This window comes from Homalodisca vitripennis, chromosome X (genome assembly GCF_021130785.1).
Source record: "Homalodisca vitripennis isolate AUS2020 chromosome X, UT_GWSS_2.1, whole genome shotgun sequence".
In the NCBI taxonomy this organism is placed as follows: Eukaryota; Metazoa; Arthropoda; class Insecta; order Hemiptera; family Cicadellidae; genus Homalodisca; species Homalodisca vitripennis.
Genome location: NC_060215.1, coordinates 155,870,160 through 155,892,501, shown reverse-complemented (window position 1 = coordinate 155,892,501; position 22,342 = coordinate 155,870,160). Strand labels below are relative to the sequence as shown.

At 39.2% G+C, this 22,342-nt stretch overlaps 1 protein-coding gene across 1 annotated transcript; it reads left to right on the top strand.

Annotated features, from left to right (window-relative positions):
- Positions 1–20,346: 20,346 nt before the first annotated feature.
- On the top strand, positions 20,347–21,890 carry LOC124369684 (proline-rich receptor-like protein kinase PERK8). Its single transcript, XM_046827737.1, has 2 exons — positions 20,347–20,416; positions 21,535–21,890. The coding sequence occupies exons 1-2, from the start codon at positions 20,347–20,349 to the stop codon at positions 21,888–21,890; spliced, it is 426 nt and encodes a 141-aa protein (XP_046683693.1).
- Positions 21,891–22,342: the final 452 nt, after the last annotated feature.

Genomic DNA, 22,342 nt, shown 5'->3' with positions numbered 1-22,342 from the left:
CAGCCAAGGATACAGTTTATACCACTCTGGCCTAAATTTCCTACCATCCGTTTTAGGGAAATTTAATTCTCGTGGTTGGAATGAGCCTTCCCTAAAAAACGCCTTAGCCAAACCTGGGCCATGAGCAGGATCACGTTTATTAATTACAGTGATTGTCAATTGGTCAGATGAACTAGAGGAACAGCTAGGACTCTGCACTTCATCTGTAGGAGTAGTTGTGGTATCTTCATTTGTAGTTGTGGTTGTTAACTGAGCCGATGACGAATCTAAAACGTCTACTACAGCCGGTTCTGGTTCATGTTCCAAAACAACTCCTTCTGGTAGTTCATCTTCTAACCGTTTCTTTTTGTTTGCTGGGCCTGAGCTAAAGTAGGACAGCAACGAACTCTGCCCTTTTTTGTTCTTCTGAGCCTGAAAAAACCCCATTAAGAATAGCAAAAGAACATTTAAATAATGGCAAAATGCTACTAGAACACAGAGTCCTAAACCTAAAATTAATACAAGTCTAATATAACATGCATAGGCTTTGCACAATTTTTTTGATTTTGGGCGCTATTGTGTGTGACACTATTTCTCATCTCTTTGTTTTGACATCGTACCATTTGATAGGGGATTGAAAGGGCAACAAAAAAGATGCCCTGACATTTGACTTCAAGTTTATGGTTTTCATACAATTTAGGTTAAGAAATTTTAAATGGCAATCATTTTGAAACTAATGATTGAATTAAATTGGTAATTCTTCTGAATATGGATATTGTATTAGATAAAAACCATGCCAAGTTTGAGTTAAATCGGTCAAAACATTCTCGAGATATAAATAAAAATTTAATAAAACAAAATGGTAGATATCTCAAAAACGGTGTTTTTAAGAAAACCATTATTCTTCATTTTTACTTTATTTTGATTTATCTACCAAAGTTTTGTTTTGTAATTTTGGGAAATTTTGTGTAAAATTTGTATCGGAATAAAACACAGCCTAACAGCCAATGAGTAAAACAGTCATACTTTTTATTTGCATACTGTAAACTGTACTTAAGAAGCTGTAGGCGTACACGAAAACCCAAGTCTGCCTACATTACCAGGTTTCGAAATAGTTTAAAATTTGCTATTAATCTGGTATTTTTATTACACATAATCTTTTTTTTGCCTAAAGATAAAGTTCATTTAGTGCCTTACTCTACGAGTTGATTGTAAAACATGTATTTTAAATAATTGCAAGACCATAAAAGATCTGGATGTTTACTAATTATTTTGTATGACCTTTTTAGTCATTGGCTCTTCGACACAAACGTCTGCAGCCTGACAGCCACGGCATTGCAAAAACAGCTGTCAAACACAGGAAGGCGGGAGTTATTTAAAATGACAGTAACATAACCTAATTAGAGGTATAAGCTGAAATTACTTAATTTCAGGTGATTGGATGGTATCGTTGTTATTTTTACATATATAGGTTAAAGTAGTGTTGCGTTAAATGTGAGGTTATATGACATCGGTAAAAGCATTTAGGTGGCCAAACAAACAAAAATAAACCTAGTATTCCATACCGTACTATAAAACAAGCTACTTCCCTTATATATGCAAAAACTTCTCCTATACCAACCAATTACACCTATAAAATGTTTAAACAACTAAAACCATAACCGTAACAATGCAGAACTAACTGGCAGAACTAATAAAGTTAGAAGTTGAGGTTATGTTTTTTGGGGGCCATTTATTGAAATCTAGTCAGTAAAAAGATTTTCTATTTTTCAGCATTAGGCCTAGTTGGATGTAAACAAAGATGGGGAAACTCCAGAAACTGACCAACACCTAAGTTTAACCTACGAAATAAGAAATAACTGAACTAAACTTACCATCTCTTAGTCCATGCAATCATACGACGGTTCACTTGAAATGTAATTCACATCGTACTGCAACTGCACTAATCGAATACATCTACTGAGGAGTAAGGTTAAAGTAGGCAGGCGACACGACAGACGTTGTCTGCTTCTAGCTGTAAAGACAATATACTACAACAGGTGCCCTGTTGCCAAATCTCCCTCGCCAACTGTGTATTACAGAGTTGCCGTTTCCAGACGGCAGACGAGAAGCAGCCTACATTGCTCATTCTCGCTCTTCACGCATTTAATGTTCCTTATTTCATTTCGTAAATTCTACTACACCAATATTTCATTTTAAGTTTATGATTTACAAGTTTTTAAAAGACGTGCTATCTTTCTGTGCTAAACTAAGCAAAATTAATGGAGAATTGATAAAGTTAAAAGGTTCCCTATTGGTAGACTTGTATTTTCCAGTTTTAAGTAAGTTATATGTAAATTATTTAGACATTTACTTCAAAATTCTGGGGTGGCAAAATACCGGGCTCCACAATTCTGGGGTGGCAACTGCCACCCCTTGCCACCCCCAAATTACGCCTATGTACAAAACGTATCAAACCTAATAGTAATGAATTATTTTGTAAATCTCATAATTGGTATAGAAGACGTAACAGTTTGATGGAACAGAATTGGGAAGAAGTTCTAAGTTCATAATGTATAAACCGATGTGCAAATAAATTTGTAGGGAAAATACAAGATATAATGCAATCTAACTCAGAAAACTTTAAAACATCAGCGAACAATTTTAGGATAAAGCCATGAGTTACTCTGGACTGTAAAATCAATTCGAAATCGGGATAAAATTTGTAAAAGACTCAAGAGAGATCCATACAATCTTCAATTAAAAAACTACTTTGTACGATATAGAAACTTTCTACATTCGCTAATAAAAAGAGCCAAATTTAATTATTATAAAAACAAAATCAATAACGCATCGGGTAACGCTAGAAAATTTTGGGATGTAGTAAACGAGGTAGCGGGAAGACCTGGAGCGGTTCCCGATCGAGGCTTTTGGTGATAGCGGCAAATATGCCGCCCCCACACATCAAAATAATCAGCCAATCTTTCAATCAGTATTTTGCTTCTGTAGGGGGGCAGCTGGCTGGTGCTATAGCACCGCGTGGGGTTACCGAAGTGGATGAAGCGGACTACGCCGTGGAATCAGTGTTCACAATGATAGTTGTTTCTCAATAGGAGGTTTTTAATGTCGTTAAATCTTTGAGAGAAAGATCTGTGCAGGGCTGGCTGATATACCAACAAAGTTACTCCAGGATTCAATTTATTATCTAGTAGAACCACTGATGCATATAATAAATATCAGTATTCGTACTGGAAAATTTCCTGATATTTTTAAAATCGCAAAAGTAATTCCAATATTCAAATCTGGAGCGAAAACAGTAATGAGTAACTTTAGGCCAATATCTTTATTAGCAAATATAGGTAACATTATGGAGAAATGTGTTTAAAATTCAAGTTTTGGAGTATTTAGAACGTGAACACTGAGTGAGTTGTACAGTTAAAAAAGTACGTGTTCAGCAAGATGATGATTACAAGGAGTCTATTTATTTTCAGACTGCAGCAGAAGAAGATATGCACGAGAACAATGCGACGTGGACGCGACAACGTGCCCTTGCTAACCGTAGTTGCTGATGGCTGCTGCTCTAACAGATCGTACCGCACTAACTACAACCCCACTATCTGGAGTGGTAAGTATTAAAATTATCTTTAATAATTAGTTAAGTTTATTCTAGTTCGTTCTTATTTTGCGACGAATGAAAACATTTTTAGGAGAATGGTGGCGCAACAGTTTCTGGTTAGATATTATTTAAATACGTGTTTTAGTTATAGCCTGAAAATGGCTTCTCTGGAGACAAGAAAACCGAAACCGTTTTATCACGAGAGGTAAACACGTATACAGTATAATATTGATTTAACAATTTTTTTCAGTTTGTTATATTTTATCAAACAAATTTCCATTTTGATCATTCGTTATAAATGAGTCCAATAATTTGTTTATACTATTTTATTTGTTCCATTGTAGGCGGCCATGTTTGTTTATCATACTAAGAAAGTACCCCTGTGCACACGCATCGAACAAGGAGACATACCACCAGCTCACACGTTTCCTGAACTGTACAGACAGCTCTAGTAGCATGGAGTCATGCAGTATCGTCGAGGGATTCATCCAAAGTGTAGAAATATATGGAGTGCAAGACTTATTGCTGATGGTGACAGCAGCGTTTACTGTAAAATAATTGAGAACCGCACATACACGGACTTGACTGTGGTTAAAGTGGACTGTCGAAATAATCTTGTACGGAGTTACTGTACAAAGGTTAGAGAAATAGCAACTACAGGTATTCGACACACAAACAATGATTTGAGGAGCCCGTATTGCTATAAGTTCTTGGTAGTAGGTTGATGAGCTGTATGATTGCCGTGACCAAAGCGGTCTCATAGAGAAGAGAACATGTAAAAAGAAACAGAAAAAATTGCATTCCTAAGAAAGGATGTAGTCAACGGACCAAGCCATGTATTTGGCGAACATGGAAATTGTGAGCCGTATTTTTGTACCGGAATGCCAAAAAAAGGAGAAAAAATCATATACCTGAGATGAGAAGAACTGGACTTTATTTCCAAATCATGGAAGCAGTAGATATTCTTATGAGATCTGCTCACCATCTCATTGTAGACGTCGACAGCAATACGGTAGAACACTATACTTCGTGTGTCGCTATGTTTACTGGTGGGAAGAGAACAAATCTTATTCAACAGAATGCAAATAAAATAAGATGTGCCACAGCTGTAGTTAGGCACAACACTGGTACTCCATTCTACAAACTCCATGAAGTCATGGTGAGCTCAAGTCCTGGTATATATGCAAAGAAATACGAGTCGTCTGTGAAAAGGGAAGCTGAACGTGGTTGTAACGGACAGACCAAACGACAAAAAGTACGAAGGTCACTGCAGCTATCTGCGCCCACGTAATCAAATTACAAGGATTACGGGCCAAATGCTACATGATAAAGGTTAAAACAATATATTTCAAAACCAAGAAAAAAATTAAGATGAAAAAAGGCATTGGAGTGAGCCACAGTGATGCAAAGAGCTAGTGATAATGAGTGGCTAGAAGAAAGAAGAGCCAGGCTTACCGCTTCAAACTTTGGACTTGTGTGCAGAAGGAGAGCTCACTCAAGCTGTATACCAGTAGTGAAACAACTTTTGTACACTGATGTCGACTGTGCGTCAACAAGGATGGTTCTGAGGCGATGCCTTCTGATAAAAACTCGACTACGAAACCGGATTCCATTGTCAAGCCTGGTCAGGCCCGATCGAGGGTGTGTTTGTTGATATTGCTGCTACGTCACATTTGAAACAATGGGACATTGACAGGTGCAAAACCACCGAGGAGCCCTTCCGTACCCTGTTCTAAAAATACAATATACTGTATTTAGCTTTCGTTTCTTGTACGTAGTCCAACACTCGCCGCACCTGTGGAGCGGGTCAGTCGACAACGAAATCTTAACTGGATGGAGTTTTCATAGTTTTGTTTCGGTCGTTGTTCTTGTTTTATTTTTTATTAGACTATTTGCATTGGTTAGTAGTTTTAATGTCTGTAATTATGTAATATGATTATACCATTGTAATTGTACAGTAATATTTATTACTGTCCTTCCCTGAATGCGTCCACTTAGCATTAAGTCCATATTGCTGAAGCATGTCTGACTGTGAAACCGATGCCTTATTAGCATTATTAGGTGTAGATGAAGCTCTGAATTCCGCTTGTCGTCCTAGAAAAATAAATGCGAGTAGACAAAAATGACAAGAATAGGTAGGGAGGAGTCAAGGTACATGCGCAGTACACGAAGCTGCTGTCCGCATGGCGCATGCTGACACCGACAGGCCTGCTACACGCTTCATGCTCATCTCGTGTGCATGTTACCAAACACTCCGTTGTTTTTCAGCATGCTTTTAGCTGCTTGCACACTACGTTTGAACCGTATTACAAGAGCAACTTCCAGCTACATGTTCATATCAGCATGTAGAGCTACAAGGTGCTACGTGTCATAACTGCCTTCACATTTCAAAATCTAATAGGTGCTAATGGCTAACCCTACGGACCAATGACTAATGGACTTAATACGGTTTTTTAATCGATGAAAACAATACACTCAAAAATTACAAAACGTATAATTGTTTTATTTCTAACGAATAAAGAACATGACATGTTTGCAACAAAATCTTTAAGGCAAATCTTTGGCTTTAGTAGAAAAATGAGACAGAGAGGACTTTCATATGGCTAAAAATTCATCCCGTTTTTTCGTAACCTCCACGAAACTGATTGGGGTCGATCCTAACACGGTGGCTTCAGTTTTGTTCTCAATTACGGACTGCACTTGGATCTCGAGTCTGGTGGTTGACGAGTCTGGACCTGAAACAAACTTAAAGTTATTTTTAAGCTGCACAAATTGTAAAGTACAATTTACAATTTTTATCTATTTAGGCCTAAGAGTTGTTAATGGCTGTGCTGATTAGGACTATGGGATTAGTTGGGACCGACACAATCAAGCTGACCATGCATGATACAATACGCACAATTGCGCGTACACACGTTGCTAAGATTTTTACTGCGATTTTTAATGGAATGAGAATTAACAATAAAACTGCTCGTTCTTATATATTCCAAAAATACTAATTGAACTTTCCCCGTATGCTTCAGCGACCAATTCACAACACAGAACACCGAATAAAAGCCACTATCATAACACCAATCCACACATCCCAAGAACCATTGGGATATAAGCAACAAAAATGGCGGTCATATCTGCGGATCAAAAGTTCTCTAGTGATCAGTTATAAGTATGAGTGCAGAGGGTTCATGACTGGTACAATTACCATCTTCTGCACGGGAAGACAGTTTGTAAGCCATTGCTCTCCTCAAAATCTCCACAAGAGTAACCTGAGTAGACGGTTACAAATCATGCACAGGTATAAATGGAAATATCCACGAGGGACTGGATGAAATGAGATTTATCTTTATATTTTCACAAAGGCTATTTATACACGTCTCATTAGCTGATCCCGCAATAAGTTCATTGATCCAGGAGGGTTACTTTGTTTATGAGTGATCTAAGCACGGGAATGAACCGATCAGAAATGTCTCTGGCCAGTATGGGCTTCGGTACTTAACACTTCTGCCGCAATAAAGAAAAATGGCCCTCGAGATAGTACCTAAATTTAAACTCAGATTAGGTAATACAAACTTAGAAATTAAAGATAATGCACTAATTGTAGAGAATTGCCATTTGTTTATTTATAGAACGCTTCCATTACCCCAATAGGATTGTAACACATATAGAGACTTTAGTATGACACCAAAGTCGTATATCTTCATCTAGAGTGTTAGTTAAAGCAGTTTTGCGTGACACTATGCACTAGACAGACCGTGTCGCTGCGACTGTGGCCCGGGGTTGGTATAATACCAAAGTTGTATATCTTCATCTAGAGTGTTAGTTAAAGCAGTTTTGCGTGACACTATGCACTAGACAGACCGTGTCGCTGCGACTGTGGCCCGGGGTTGGTATAATACCAAAGTTGTATATCTTCATCTAGAGTGTTAGTTAAAGCAGTTTTGCGTGACACTATGCACTAGACAGACCGTGTCGCTGCGACTGTGGCCCGGGGTTGGTATAATACCAAAGTTGTATATCTTCATCTAGAGTGTTAGTTAAAGCAGTTTTGCGTGACACTATGCACTAGACAGACCGTGTCGCTGCGACTGTGGCCCGGGGTTGGTATAATACCAAAGTTGTATATCTTCATCTAGAGTGTTAGTTAAAGCAGTTTTGCGTGACACTATGCACTAGACAGACCGTGTCGCTGCGACTGTGGCCCGGGGTTGGTATAATACCAAAGTTGTATATCTTCATCTAGAGTGTTAGTTAAAGCAGTTTTGCGTGACACTATGCACTAGACAGACCGTGTCGCTGCGACTGTGGCCCGGGTTGGTATAATACCAAAGTTGTATATCTTCATCTAGAGTGTTAGTTAAAGCAGTTTTGCGTGACACTATGCACTAGACAGACCGTGTCGCTGCGACTGTGGCCCGGGGTTGGTATAATACCAAAGTTGTATATCTTCATCTAGAGTGTTAGTTAAAGCAGTTTTGCGTGACACTATGCACTAGACAGACCGTGTCGCTGCGACTGTGGCCCGGGGTTGGTATAATACCAAAGTTGTATATCTTCATCTAGAGTGTTAGTTAAAGCAGTTTTGCGTGACACTATGCACTAGACAGACCGTGTCGCTGCGACTGTGGCCCGGGGTTGGTATAATACCAAAGTTGTATATCTTCATCTAGAGTGTTAGTTAAAGCAGTTTTGCGTGACACTATGCACTAGACAGACCGTGTCGCTGCGACTGTGGCCCAGGGTCCAGCCGCTTGTCAGCCGCCGGTCTGCCCGCTAGTTCTTCTCTCGCCGGCTCGGGGAGGCGATAGTACATCTCCTCGTATATCTTGCCCAGGTAGTCATCTGCGTGATATGTTACGTGACGAACTCCTCCACTGCTCGAGTGCAGCTCTGGACTGAGGACAGATTACAGATGATTAGTAACGAGCCTCCATCTGTGCTACTGCAGAGGATGTTGGATCCTCCAGTCAAAGTGCTGCCCTTCCATACTTATTCGGAGGCAGTAACAATCAGCTCACCATTGCGACGAGATGACACATTAACTTCACTCCCAGCTACAACTCAGCAAAACAACTGTCTTTTTGTAAATTACGTACAGATAATGAAAAAAATAAAATGCATTTTCCGTTGTGCATGACAATGCACAGTCTGCCACTAATAAAATTGATGAGCTAATCCTTATGGCAGAAGAGCTGCATCCTGACATATTTATTGTTCCTGAGCATAGTTTCACGGCTGATACTATCAGTATGTTTTGAATTGACAATTACGAATTGGCTAACTCCTATCACTATTATAAAAGGGATGTTGTGGCAAGTTTTGTAAAACCGTAATTGAAATTCCGACCATTTAGGGTATATTACAGCTGTGATTTGGATTTTGAAGTAGGGGGCATAAAAGTTTATGTAAATTCCGAGGACGAAATTATATTAATTGGCTTACATTTGTGTCAACAGATTAAATCCTTCAATCCGGAATGGAAACATGATTCAATATGCTGAAGACACGACTCTCTGTATTAGATCAAAAACAAAACACGATATTGATATGAAGTCGTTTATTGAGCTGAATTCATGCAATGAGCATTTTTCAAGAATCTATTTGAAAATGAACATTTCAAAATCAAACGTGATGGATTTCTGCCGTAGGCAACTAGAGGAAGAGTATCCACCCGCGGTGATGGTGGATGACGTTCTATTGGAAGAGGATGAATCCACAAAGTTCCTTGATATATGCCTTGGTCGAGGTTTTACACGGGACTATTATATATCGAAAGCATCTGCTCAAGAGTTGCTTTCGGGATTTATGCCCTGCGAAAAATTCCAGATCTTGATCTATGGATGCATTGACAACGGCCTGTTTGATATATGCTTACATGCAGACTTATCTTACGGTTTGAGATCATGGGGCAGCTGTTCTAAATATACATTTTAAAGAGTATTTAGAGCGCAAAAGAAAGCTGTCAGAATTCTTTAAAAATTGAATTTTAGAGAGTCGTAAAAATCTGTCTTCAGGGAGCTTGAAGTTTTAACTAAACCTGTCTCTATATTCTCGAGGTCGCTTTGTATTGTCGTTTCAAATGGGAATTGGTCCAGCGCAGAGACGTCCAACAATACGAGACGAGAGGCAGGGACAACTTCAGAAATGAGCAACACAGAATGACAGTGTGATACATATAAATAATCCCAAACAAATCTCGATTAAAACTACCCCTGGTGTCAAAGGCATTTTACTCCGTTGAAGAGTTCATGTTGAGTTGCTGGGAAGAAAATATTTGAATATTATAATTATTAATAGAGCTAAAAAATAATCAAAATATTATTTTGCTTGAATAGTACTGATGTTGAGAAGTAACTAGTAAGTAGGCCTATATTAGACGTAGGCCTAAAATCTATTATTTTAATAATGGTATATTCATTTCAAATTAAAAACGATAACATTCCAAGTCAAAGCGAAAATTTGTAATTTCTGGATTTGATTACAATTGGTTGTTGCCTTAAATTTGAACCGACGAATAAGTAAGTATTGCACCAAATCGATTGCGGCAGAGTGTTAGCCGCGAAGTCAGTCGCTACGTCAATCAATCCAGTCATTCAATCGTGGAGTAAATTTTACGATCAATTAACTCCAGTTTAGTTTCTTACTGTCCTCTCTATAATGTTAGTCTATAACGTTGAAGCTGTCACTGCGCTGGGAGAGCAACAGGAAGTCTCTCTCCCTCTCGCTCTCGGCGCGCTCTCTCTCTCGCTCATGCTATAATCCAAGGCAGTAGTACGCCAACGTATCGCGTAACGAGCTACACTGAGATTCAATGCAAACTTTCAGGTCTATACGCCATTTCATTATTGACAGAAAGAAGACGTGTTCCACGCTCAGCCAAATGTCATGGTTGGGCATACACCATCAGTCCATGTTTGTCCGTGTACAAATGAAATTTTATGCAAAATTTAAAGTCTACAGATGACATCTTTCTCGGGACATCTTGCCACATGATGCATTCACATTTGTGTTCATTTAACTCGGTTTGATATCGGTGTTTGAATAACAAAGAACTACACACCGAACCACCTTAACATGATGTGTGTATCAAGATAGACTACATGTATTAAAATGTCACATTAGTGTACTGAGGTTGTTTATAAATTTATTTTTAGGCTATTTCCTCGTTCCCAAAAGACCAATGTAAAACTATTGACTAAAAGGCTCAGCTAAATCCCATCAGTGACATGCATTATAATCGAACTTGGCGTTTCTCAAACTTTCAAGTCTGTTATCGAGATAGTCAAGTCCGAATATTCGTTTGTGATCAGCTAGTATCCTTTAAGTCCAGAGTCGAACAATATCCTTGCACACGGTCTGCTGTAGCGACCTGAAGAGACTGGGACGTAACAGCAGTGGGGGGGGGGGGATAGTGTACATGGAAGCAGGTACGCGGACGTGATATTGCGTTAGCGATTGAAAGCATTAGTCACGCTACCGTAAATCTTCACGCTGTTAATTTTTTATTTCTGTTTTTGCGCCGTAATGTGTTGTACACAGGCCCGCACAGACAGTACAACAGAGACTCGTGTGCGACAAACCGATGACGAAGAATTGCTCACACCCCCGAACTCCGATGTCGTGTTGGCTGAAAATGTTCACTGCTTTGAAGATACATTTTTAGAAGGCAGGAAACATGTTTTAAGCAGGTACAAAGAAAAACGGCTAAACGTATGTATATGAATTTTGTATAGTATGTATATGAAAGACGACTAAAGGAAATAAGGCTACTATTTTTATAAATACATTTTTTATAAAATATAAATCGATTAAGTAATATTTTATTTTGAACACGTATAATGTTCTCAAATCGTGTGTAATTAAAAGGATCATTTGCATTTATGTATAAACAAGCAAATAAATTACCCAAATACAAACAAAAGTAAAAAATACAAAATTACAATTTGTGTTTGTAAGGTAGTATGGAATGGTAGTAATGTTCTAGCTCGATTAATCTACATTTTCGCAACTTACAATCTGGCTATTGAATCAGTGTGTACTATGAAATGTGCTACACACGTTTTCAACACCCATATATACCTTGAGTAGTACCTTGAGTAGTACCTTGAGTAGTACCTTGAGACAAGTTGCTGTTTAACAGATTGATATCTACCTACTATAACTGATCAGCAAGTCCACTCGTCTAACATCCATAATAACGTATCAGTCAGACGATATTCGATCGACATAGAGCATAGAGAGCTGTTGATCAGGAAGTATAATATACAGGGGCGGATTAAAGTGGATTTGAGAGGGGCTCCGACTCTGCTGGGGCATGTGCAGTATTTGGATCCGTGGCTTCATGTGTACAAATGTGTAGATACACGTAGGAGCATTTTAAGGCAGTCTTGATTTCTATTGTATAATTAGTAGTTTAGAAATGTGATAGGGAAAAATGTAACTAGGAAAACACATAGTGGTTTGGCTTTACGTCAACAATATGGTCTTAAAATATTCCTCTTGGATTATAAGAAAATGAATAATTGCAGTATGCATTAAAAAATTTCTACTGCTTTGTCAATTTTTGTTATTTTTAATATTTTGGAAATCCCCCCCATATCATATATCACTCAGCGGATGTGCGATTGGCAATAAATGCCTCGCTGTATCACAATTGCAAGTTTCATCAACCGACTCTAGCAGAGGAGGGAACATATCTGTCTAAAAAAAGTCGAGTAAAATATAAAAAAAACAAGTGTTATCTAAACACCTCTAGCCCGATATTGTTTTACATCATCATTTACTTACGTTTTAATAAAAAGTGTAAAACCGGAAGTAACAGTGTTGACCACGATCGCGATTCACTAGACGGCGCACGCCCACATCCTCCACCGCAAGACAACGACGCGACGTCTCGGCCCAACGACCTGCATCGTTTGAGACTGAGGTGTCCGTAGTGAAACACCTGTTATTGTTTAAACCGCTCTAATGGGTCACACTAGAAGACATAAGAACGAACAACGTAGCGGTATCTTGTCTATATTAGACATGGCATTAAGTACTGATTGTTCATTATTGTTGTTACTTTTGTTGTAAACTGAAATACACCACAGAAACTTCGTTCCACAAAAATATATACATTTCACTATGTGTTTTTCTAGTGAAGTAGAGTGCTAAGGTTTGTTGTGCTAAGGTTAACCGTCGATTAGGGCGCCTCTTAGTTTTAGCGTTATTTAATTTCTCTGTCAATGCACTTAATTTTTAACCTCAGTTTCCATTTCCCCCGGCATGCGGACCTTTCAACGAAAGATACAGTTAAAATACTATAAAACCAGTGTAAGCACTTGCAAACCCGATGTAAAAATCTGTAAACCCGGCACAAGAGTAAACTATTTACAATGATCTGTGTTGGTATTGGGAATTCAGACGTACGCATAGGGAGTTTGCTGTAGGGAGAAGTGTGGACGAATACTCGAGGAACGTATGTTCAGTTTTAGTTTCGATAAATATTGTTTTAGTGCAATTCACAATCGGCATTCGTTCCTTTTATGGAAGAGTTAAGGTGGTTTAAGCTGGAATTATACATTCACCTCCTCATAAATTTTCCGCTCCAATTTTATTGTAATTTATCAAGTAGATCTAGTAGTTTGTAAAGTCACCCTGGCACAACGGTCTGCATAAAAATATCTTCTTTTGAAATTATGTCAGTTTAATCAATGGATTTTAACTTCCATCAATAACTTTAAAAGAAAAAAAACTTTGAGAGCAATGTGGCTGCTATGCTTACCAACTGTCTTATCTCCGCACACTCAAAATATTAAGTAGTTAGAAATAAGCTCTCAACGCAATAGCGGAGGTGGAGACGGTTCCATTACTTCCCCTAAGTATAGTTTGTTGTTCTAAAGAAGATCTCTGACGGAGCCGGGCCCCGATGGTATCTCTCTCTCTCTCCCACACTTATCATCTCACTTCAAACATCTACCACATTATTAAAACATAACCTATATTATGTCAGAAATATTATATTACTTTTGGGTTAGTATTCACCCCTTTATTAGATAAAAAAAGATAAATATTTTGTTTGTTTTTGTGGATTGTGATAACCAAAACTGTGGAGAAAAACACGGGTACCAATTACAAATTTTGAGTTTTCTCCACTTTAACTCGTCTTTAGGTAACAAATAATTACAGCAAAACAATTTGCTACCCAGCAATTGTAATGTCTCTTCCAGAAAGACTTACTAAAAATTGAGAGTTGCAAGTTGATAATTTAAGGCTCGATTAATGTTTTGTAAGCCCTTACGAAATACTCTAGTACTACATGCACGTCACTGGACACTACGGTCACCTGTCTCTGATGGAGTCGAGGTAGTCCTGTTCCGTGAACTCCACAGGCCGGTCGTCGTAGTTCTCGAACACCTCGGACTGCGGCTCCAGGTCGCTGACGTCATAGTGCTGCCTCGGACCGTGTCCCTCGTCCTCGGTGATGTTCCCGATGTAGGGGCTCGGCCTGAAAGGTCTCGTTGCACCGTCCTCGGCGGGATACAGTTTGGTCGGGAACGATCCGTAGGGGGGCTGGACGAAGCGGTCCCCTCCGCGATGCAAGGGCGGGGAGTAGTAGGGTTTGTCGCTCTGCCCTCGGTAGTCCCTTTGCCCTTGAGGCACGTACTTCTTCACTGTTGACAAGTAAGCGGGCCTCCTGTATTTCGGTCCCGCGACGTGATAAGAAATGTGTTCCTTCGGTTTCTTCACGTGGCGGTGACTCTGCGAACCTTTTGAAGGAATTATGTCATCCTGGCGGTAACCGTTGTAATTTTCGTTTCTCGGGTAGGAACCGTCTCCGGGGTAGCCTCTGTAGTTCTGGTTCCTGGTGTATTTCTTGGGATACCTGCTGTGGTGCGGCGGTTCCTCTTGAGTCCTGTACCCGTGAGGTCTGTACCGGGTCCGTACTTCCTCGGGCCTTTCTGTACGTTGTGGGGACCGTTCTTCGGGTACTGCGGTTCCTCGCGGTAAGAGTGGTAACTCCCGTCCTCGGGTCGCGGGTAAGACGGGTACGACTGCGAGTGTGACGGGTAACCTACCGGGTCCTGCTGCGTGGGTCCGGCTCGCTCCGACCCTGGAGGCACGCCCACTACTACGGGGAAGGGGATCATCAGCCTGTAGTCTTCCCCTCCGGTCTTTGCCACGACGAGGGCGTGTTGTTTACTGAGGTCCATGACAAAAGGCTTCCCGGAGTCCACATTCTTGCCGACCACTAAAGGATAGAGACTGTCCGAAAGGATAACTCCTAATGGAAAAGTAGTTAACGGTTTTATAAAATCACTGTCCTGCGTGGGTGTCCCCGGCCGAACCGGAATTTCCTCAGGAATATCATGCTCGGCTGTGGGATCTCTCACTCTGTATCTGCCTTCACTGATTCCTAAATTTTTCTTCTGGGCATTATACTTCCTTACAGGTCCCGTGCCGTCTTCGGAGACGAAGTCCTCGACGGTCTTGAACTTCCTCTTCACTTCCGGCGTGTTTCCCGACATGAACTGCTCGACGGACTTGAAGATCCTCTCGACTTCCTCCTTGACGGTGACCCCGTCCCCGGGCTCCGCCCTCGCACTCGCCGCCGCCCACGTCCACACACCGCACAACACCAGTACCCTAGCTACGGCCATCGCCAGCGCACTGAGAGTCCCCTGTCCCTGTCCCGGCTCTTCATGTTATTCCTTCACTTCCGTTTCCGGACTCCGGCTTTCACCGTCCAATCGGCTGTTCCCTTCTTGTGTAACACCGGTCACTTCTTACGGCCCGGATGGCTGGATATAATCAAACAAAAACCGGAGCACTAAATCACCGAATTAGTAACTCACTTTCTGCGTGGTTATTGCCTATTGTACTCAACGGCCATCGACCATCGGAATGGTGCCGCAGCGGTCGTTACACCCAGTTTATGGAAGAAAGCAAGGAAACTGACAAACTATTAAGTAAAGTATGTAGGAAACTAGAAAATCTCTTAGCTTTTCCACGTAGTAGCATTACTTGCCGGCCATCGGGCGGATTCAGGCAAAAACGCCTCAGTTTCTTGTAACAAAATCGATGTTAAATAAAAATACATTTACACTTATAGCGACAATAGAATCGAACTCGATAAGTAATGCTGATGTAATAGGCTTTCATTTGTACACGAATGTTTCTCAAAAACTTTGTCTTGACAGTGATTTATGAGCATTAAACAACTGATTTCATGCAACCCACAAACACAAAATATATAAAGGTCGAGGCCAGGCCCAATATTTAAAACAAGTAATCCGAAGAGAGTTCAACCTCGCTTGTACACCTTACAACCACACTAGCCTGGTCATATTTGTGAGTGATTTTGCTTCTGTTGTCGAAGTAACGGCAAAAATAAACAGACATTAAATTTAACAAAGTTTTGGTATCTACCGTATACGCTTAAATCAATCAAATGAATTATATTTTTCGATCTTACAGTGCTTACAAAATCACTTACATCAAGAATTAAACATAATGTTCTAGAATTGTATGAACTGATAGCAAATTCCTAACTATACTATTGTCAATAATTAAAAAACACACACTCCGATAGTGATTAAATTTTAATTGTTTGAAGCCTTACGTTTTCAATGAAAAAAATCACCAGACCTACATAAGAATGGAGCTTCTACAATGCAATATTATTGTCGTTTCAAATTGTCCAACAGTACGAATTTAAAACTTATAATCTGTTGTCGCCACAAACTTAATCTAAAACAAAAAGCCACAGGCAGAACTGATTACATTGGTTCCTTCAAAAACCGCAAGGTCGCTAAATTGACACAGGATTTTTAAAAGATGTTATCAAATTTCCAAGCATGTTACGTTTTTTTTTTTTAATTACGATATTCAGAATGGGCGTGTTTTTTACCCCGGTTCTTTATTTAAATCAATTCGTTAAGGTGGTGAAATCAGTTTTTAATAAAAAAATGTTTATTTTGATTTAATTTTAACTCATATTAATGTACATGACTTAGGCGTTAGGGGATGACATATTTTTTATTCAATTATGGCTCAAGGAAATATATATTTGTGTTCTAAATATAGTTAAAGAAAATTACATATTTTTAATGACGTTTCTTAAGTAAATTAGTTTTGTTGTAAAAAGATATGTCACTTCATCTAAGTATTTTTTATGTTCATACTGATAAAAGTTTGTCATTTTTATGTCCCTAATTATAAGATTTCTGATTCAAATTCCTAAGAATGTACGTGGAATAAAACAACCTATTGTCCTGTCTTCAGGAATGGTAGGTACCTTAAAGGGCGGTGGCCAAAATATTCTTTATAAATAGAAAAAAATTATTCCGAGCGAAAACCAAATTTCTAAAGTATTACAACATCAAAATACATATACCGATTTAAATTTGTGTAACGTATATTAATTTATTTTAGGGTATAAAACACAAAAGTACGTTTGTGACTTCCATGTGTACTAGGAAATATGAAAACTCCGTTTTTGGAACAGATAGGCCTGTGAAGTGAAATTAAAAAAGGACAGATTTCTGTTGTTCCAACCCCTTGTGTCTCGCCGTAGCTCAGAAGACATAGGCCAGTTGGCGTTGTATAAACATAAAATGTACTTTACCATGAAACAGGTTGATTTATTTGTTCTAAAAATGAAATCGAAAGTCAAAGGACAAGCAAGAGATGCTTAAATTCCATTTGCTGAAAGAACGTGAGAAAATTAAAATATGCAATAGCCAAGAAGCCATATAGACTGTAAACATCACGTACTAAATTGTTATGTGCTTTTTAAATAGATTGTTTTACATTGTCATTGTTAAAAAAACTATTATATAAAGAAAACCGTATCGCATTTTTTTAGTCGACACATTTAAAATCAACCGTTTCAAGCAAAGTAAATAAGTCGTTATATTACTGTCAGCCAACGAGGCTGTCAGCCAAATAGTCGATGAACATACGTTTATCGCGTAGTTATTTAACCTTTAAGTTTAATATATAATCCGATAAAAAATTTGGCGTTTGAGATTTGTAACCCTTTTGGTACTCCCATGACCTCCATCAAAACTAGCGCGGCTATCAATCGATTTCTTTCATACGAAAATTCCTCAATGGGTTTCACGAAAAACTTGGTTGTGTACTCACTCACAGGATGCAAATTTACTCTCGGATCCCGGATTCTCAGTCCTAAGAAAAAGGAAAATTAGTTAACATATAAGAGGATGTTGTAATTCCAGACTGGTGTTTCGTGTCGTGTTTTGGGCAACCTGAAGCTAACTCTTGAGCTCATACTGTAAGTTCGAGGTCTCTCAGTAGCTCACATTTGAAGGCGCCCTTAGAACGTACCTGTGTACACCAGGAAGAATTTCAATCGTATCAGTCAGGACTCTGAATGAATTGCAGAGTGTAATCCATTATTCGCATATCTTGAAAATAAAGAGGCTTGAAGTTGGTACCAAGTGTATCAAAGGTGACGGTTGATGTATCATACCATTGTTCATGGAATGAATCTTAATACGTTATCTGCGTCTTCACTAATCTTAAAATATTACACTTCAATCAAATCCAAGTTTCAAAAGTCATCACAGTACGTTTTATCCCAGATTTAAAGAAACAAAGAATATTTCTATCTTGTGAACTTGATCTCTATTGTTAATAAAGCCTTTGACCATTCCTATTGCTCCTCTTGCATTTTACAAACTAAAACCGGTTTACTTTTATATCTCGATATTCTCAATTTTATAGTCTCGATAATCGTAATCCGAAATCGAAATCAATTACAAGCAAAGATTTTTTAATGTTTCACTTACGTAAATAAATGGACCGCGTAATAAAATGTAGTGAAAGACAAAGCTGGTATTTAGAATAATCACGAATCTGCATGGTTATATCATTTTATATGTTTCGAGGTTTTATATATTGTGCAGGGTTATATCATTTTATATGTTTCAAGGTTTTATATATTGTGCAGGGTTATATCATTTTATATGTTTCGAGGTTTTATATATTGTGCAGGGTTATATCATTTTATATGTTTCGAGGTTTTATATATTGTGCAGGGTTATATCATTTTATATGTTTCGAGGTTTTATATATTGTGCAGGGTTTATATCATTTTATATGTTTCGAGGTTTTATATATTGTGCAGGGTTATATCATTTTATATGTTTCGAGGTTTTATATATTGTGCAGGGTTATATCATTTTATATGTTTCGAGGTTTTATATATTGTGCAGGGTTATATCATTTTATACGTTTCGAGGTTTTATATATTGTGCAGGGTTATATCATTTTATACGTTTCGAGGTTTTATATATTGTGCAGGGTTATACCAAAACACATGTTTCGAGGTTTTATATATTGTGCAGGGTTATATCATTTTATATGTTTCGAGGTTTTATATATTGTGCAGGGTTATACAAAAACACACGTTTCGAGGTTTTATATATTGTGCAGGGTTATACCAAAACACACGTTTCGAGGTTTTATATATTGTGCAGGGTTATACCAAAACACACGTTTCGAGGTTTTATATATTGTGCAGGGTTATACCAAAACACACGTTTCGAGGTTTTATATATTGTGCAGGGTTATACCAAAACACACGTTTCGAGGTTTTATATATTGTGCAGGGTTATACCAAAACACGTTTCGAGGTTTTATATATTGTGCAGGGTTATACCAAAACACACGTTTCAAGGTTTTATATGTTTGCGAGGTTTTATATATTGTGCAGGGTTATACCAAAACACGCGTTTCGAGGTTTTATATATTGTGCAGGGTTATACCAAAACACACGTTTCAAGGTTTTATATATTGTGCGAGGTTTTATATATTGTGCAGGGTTATACCAAAACACACGTTTCGAGGTTTTATATATTGTGCAGGGTTATACCAAAACACACGTTTCGAGGTTTTATATATTGTGCAGGGTTATACCAAAACACGCGTTTCGAGGTTTTATATATTGTGCAGGGTTATACCAAAACACGCGTTTCGAGGTTTTATACAGGGTGTCCCATGAAGAAGCGGAGAAACTGTCAGGACTTGTTCTTACGGTGAAAATAATGAAAAAGGTTCATATACACATATGTCCAGAAACGCTTAGTTAGCGAGCTATACAGGGTGAAAGATTTCGCCCAGATTTCAGTGCCGCCGTTAAAAAGGAGCCCTATTAAATTATTGTGGGCGTTACCCAGGACGTAAAATTTAATGTATATTAAGCAAATTGAACTGAACAATTGAATAAAATTGGTACCAGACCTCTAGTTGCAGTAATGTTTAAGATATCTGAAGAAATACGCCACATTCGGTGTCCAAAAAAAGTTTCATTTAAGTTTCAAGTAGATTAACTTTGTTAAATGTGTAACAAACACGTAAAATTCTTGAACAAAACTTGTAAAGAATTAATTTCTTAAGATAATGATGTAAAATAAGCCAAAAAAAATATACGTAAACTTTAAGAAAATCAATTTTTAATTAAATAAATAACTTTTAATTTGTAAATAATTTCGTGATCCTTGAATTTCTATACATAGCGTAGCTATGGTGGGAAGGGTGGATGCAAGGCAAATGTTGAGTTCAGCTCCAGTTCACCTTCGTCGCTGACGTTTTTTTGTATATCTTCAGACTGGACTCCAGATTTCTGGGATCAAATCTGTGACAGTGACTGATTTCACACACTGCACCTTCGCCTGCACTAAGCGAAAAGTGGAATGGAGCTAAACTCAATACTTAACTCAACAGAGGCTTGAATAGGCCTTGCCTTGATATGAATCACAAAGGAATGATGAATGCCAGAAATTGTACATCCCAATACAGTGAGTGAACAAAGACTTGTGGGTCCTGCCACCTACCCAGGCAGTACTTACTCGCTCGATTGCGTCAGTTATGTAGCGGCAATAGGTAGTAGCGATAGGTCAGCTGTAAACTATCCTCAACTGTTCTACACTGTCCCGTGGCGTCTACGGAAAGAATCGATTGTCCAGCTGGAAAGTGTTAACTTTCCCTGCTCTCGTGTCTTCAGATTCCACGTTCTAAAAATTACGTGTTGCTATTAATGGTCACAGTGGCGTACCTAAGCCTTAGCTGGGGGGGGGGGGGGGTTGAATCAGGATAGACACATTACATTGGTGGTATGGAATAGATCTAAATAAACAATAAACCATTGTCACGGTTGCAATAACTGTTGAATTGTCACTATATTTATTTCTCTTGAAGTTTTGTACAATCGTAGGTCGGAGGACAATGAAAGACAGACGTTTATTGTCCACCATGTTTGTTCTATAACCTTATGGGCGTGTAATTTTATTCAGTGGTATACCTAAGCAGGGTTACACTGGAAGGGGAACACATAATATCGTGGTTGGACTAGTTGGGGTACCTAGTCTCTTCTTCGAATATTATGTTTTACAGGCGCAGAATGTTTGGAATATGTGGAGAAAGGCTTCAAGAAACAACTAAGCAGACTAAACTATAATAAACGTTTCTTTAACTATATACCTTACTTGGTGTTTAACATCTGTCCTTATGTATTATAATAACCTTAACCTAAGCAGAATCACTTATCATCGATTCACAACCCTATAGAGATCCCTGCAGCCACCTCACCACACTGTCTAAAACAGTGTATCCTCTGACAAGGGTGTACTTTTATCCCTGAATCAAGCAACGTCGAGCTTTGCTGCTGCTTGGAGAGTGACCGCTGAGCGATGCTGTCCTTCATGGTTCGGGGTTCGGAAGTCAGCTTTAAGGCGTAGCTCCCCCGGTTAAGTGTTAGGAAGGGCTTCTTAGTCCTAACTTCATCTGTTGTAACAAGACATCCTCTACTTCACGTTTTTACTGATAATTTTGACTTTGGAACTAAATCAAAATGTACAATTCTTACACTTTTATTTTGAAGAAATGAAATAAAACCATTAAAAATAGTGATTAAGGAGTTGGAAAGTTGCATTATTTACTTAATAAAATTCCCATCCAAGGCCTGGACAAACCCTTATCCAAGACCTGGACAAACCCCCATCCAAGACCGGGACAAACCCCCATCCAAGACCTGGACAAACCCCCATCCAAGACCTGGACAAACCCCCATCCAAGACCGGGGCAAACCCCCATCCAAGACCGGGACAAACCCCCATCCAAGACCGAGACTAACCCTTATCCAAGACCGAGACAAACCCTTATCCAAGACCTGGACAAACCCCCATCCAAGACCGGAACAAACCCTTATCCAAGGCCTGGACAAACCCCCATCCAAGACCGGGACAAACCCCCATCCAAGACCGAGACTAACCCCCATCCAAGACCGAGACTAACCCCCATCCAAGACCGAGACTAACCCTTATCCAAGACCGAGACTAACCCTTATCCAAGACCGAGACTAACCCTTATCCAAGACCGAGACTAACCCCCATCCAAGACCTGGACAAACCCCCATCCAAGACCGGAACAAACCCTTATCCAAGGCCTGGACAAACCCCCATCCAAGACCGGGACAAACCCCCATCCAAGACCGAGACTAACCCTTATCCAAGACCGAGACTAACCCTTATCCAAGACCGAGACTAACCCCCATCCAAGACCGAGACTAACCCTTATCCAAGACCGAGACTAACCCTTATCCAAGACCTGGACAAACCCCCATCCAAGACCGGGACAAACCCTTATCCAAGGCCTGGACAAACCCCCATCCAAGGCCTGGACAAACCCCCATCCAAGACCGGGACAAACCCCCATCCAAGACCAAGACTAACCCCCATCCAAGACCGAGACTAACCCCCATCCAAGACC

Bases quoted from the DNA above. Each gene is read 5' to 3' on its own strand.
- LOC124369684 (XM_046827737.1), top strand. From the start codon at position 20,347: ATGCCAGAAATTGTACATCCCAATACAGTGAGTGAACAAAGACTTGTG. The intron at 20,417-21,534 runs GTACTTACTCGC...TTCCCATCCAAG, and splicing joins TCCTGCCACCTACCCAGGCA to GCCTGGACAAACCCTTATCC.